The sequence below is a fragment of the Larimichthys crocea genome, unplaced genomic scaffold, assembly GCF_000972845.2.
Source record: "Larimichthys crocea isolate SSNF unplaced genomic scaffold, L_crocea_2.0 scaffold56978, whole genome shotgun sequence".
In the NCBI taxonomy this organism is placed as follows: Eukaryota; Metazoa; Chordata; class Actinopteri; family Sciaenidae; genus Larimichthys; species Larimichthys crocea.
Genome location: NW_020857448.1, coordinates 1 through 1285, shown reverse-complemented (window position 1 = coordinate 1285; position 1285 = coordinate 1). Strand labels below are relative to the sequence as shown.

Below are 1285 nucleotides of genomic sequence, written 5' to 3'. Positions count from 1 at the left end.
AGAGACGCTTTCTATTCCTAACAATAAATGAAAACAGGAAAAATAATTATAGACTATATGAACTTTTCAAGTAAAATCCCATTAGTCAAGTATCGTTTTTTTTATGCTGTCAACACATACCTTTATTTTGTTCACATCCTGTTCTTGGAGTTCGGTAACAGATGAAAACAATATTTCCAGTCACAGAAATGATCAGGCAGACGACTGCTACCACCAGCGCAATTAATTCATAACTTGTTTTACTCTCTAGAAAGAAAGAAAAAAAAATTAAAGAGAATGTTCAAACATCTTATGAATATCACCTCTTTCTCCACCATCTCACTGTATAAACACTAAAATTAGACACTAAAATTTTCAGATTTTCTAATTAACAAAACAATGACAGCGTTACCTTGAATGTTCAATTTTGTTCCATTTCCAAATAATATCTCTCCACATGTGGCCACAGCACAGTAGTAAGTCCCATCATCAGAGGAGCTGACGTTCTTAGAGAAGCGATAAACACAGCGTTTCTGACTCTTGTCACATTGATTATGTCTGTTTCCATCAGCGTAGATGATGTCTGGATGAGATTTATCTGATCCAGCTCTGAACCAGAACACACTGTGATCTTCTGAACACGTCTTGTTCTCAGAGTCAGAGAGGACTGAACACTGCAGAGTCACTGAGTTTCCTGGACGGACTGGATCAGACACTGTCGACCACTGAACAGTGTAGGTTAATGTCCTCTGAGTATTTCCTGTATGTTTTAAGAAGTATGAACATTTCAATAAGATATTTTCAGATGAATTCATAAATTTGGAAATTAAAAAATATGTTTTGAGACAACGTTGCACGTAATTACCTCGTAATGATAAATAGGTTGCACTCCAAGTAATTTCATTCCAGTCCACGGCTGCACAGTGATACATTCCCTCATCTTCTTGTTGTGTTTTCAAAATAGTCAGAATGCTCATCTTTTTATTAAATTTTGCTTCCAGTTTTGAGTCAGAAAAGTCTGGTCCATACACAGGGTTTGTATCTTTAGACAATGACACAATTAATTTCAGATTTCCCCCAGCACTTTGCCTGTACCAACAAATTTTTCGGTTCAACTCATCTGTCAAATCACATGTGAAGGTTGCAGGTTCACCGAGTTGAACTCTGGTCACCGGCACCAGTGTGTCTAAATGAAATAAAAACACATAACACATGACAGGATAAATGACAGTTTGAAGAATAAATGACAACTATTGAACAATGTCAAATAGTGCAACAAAGTGCAACATAAAAAGATAATCACATG

At 36.1% G+C, this 1285-nt stretch overlaps 1 protein-coding gene across 1 annotated transcript; it reads right to left on the bottom strand.

Annotated features, from left to right (window-relative positions):
- Positions 1-6: 6 nt before the first annotated feature.
- On the bottom strand, positions 7-1199 carry LOC113745263 (immunoglobulin superfamily member 2-like; the record flags this gene model as incomplete). Its single annotated transcript, XM_027276785.1, has 4 exons — positions 845-1199; positions 392-739; positions 121-246; positions 7-17 (listed from the first exon to the last, which is right to left on the bottom strand). Coding segments are annotated over exons 1-4 (834 nt in total), but the record flags the coding sequence as incomplete, so codon positions are not given.
- Between the last annotated feature and the right edge of the window lie 86 nt (positions 1200-1285).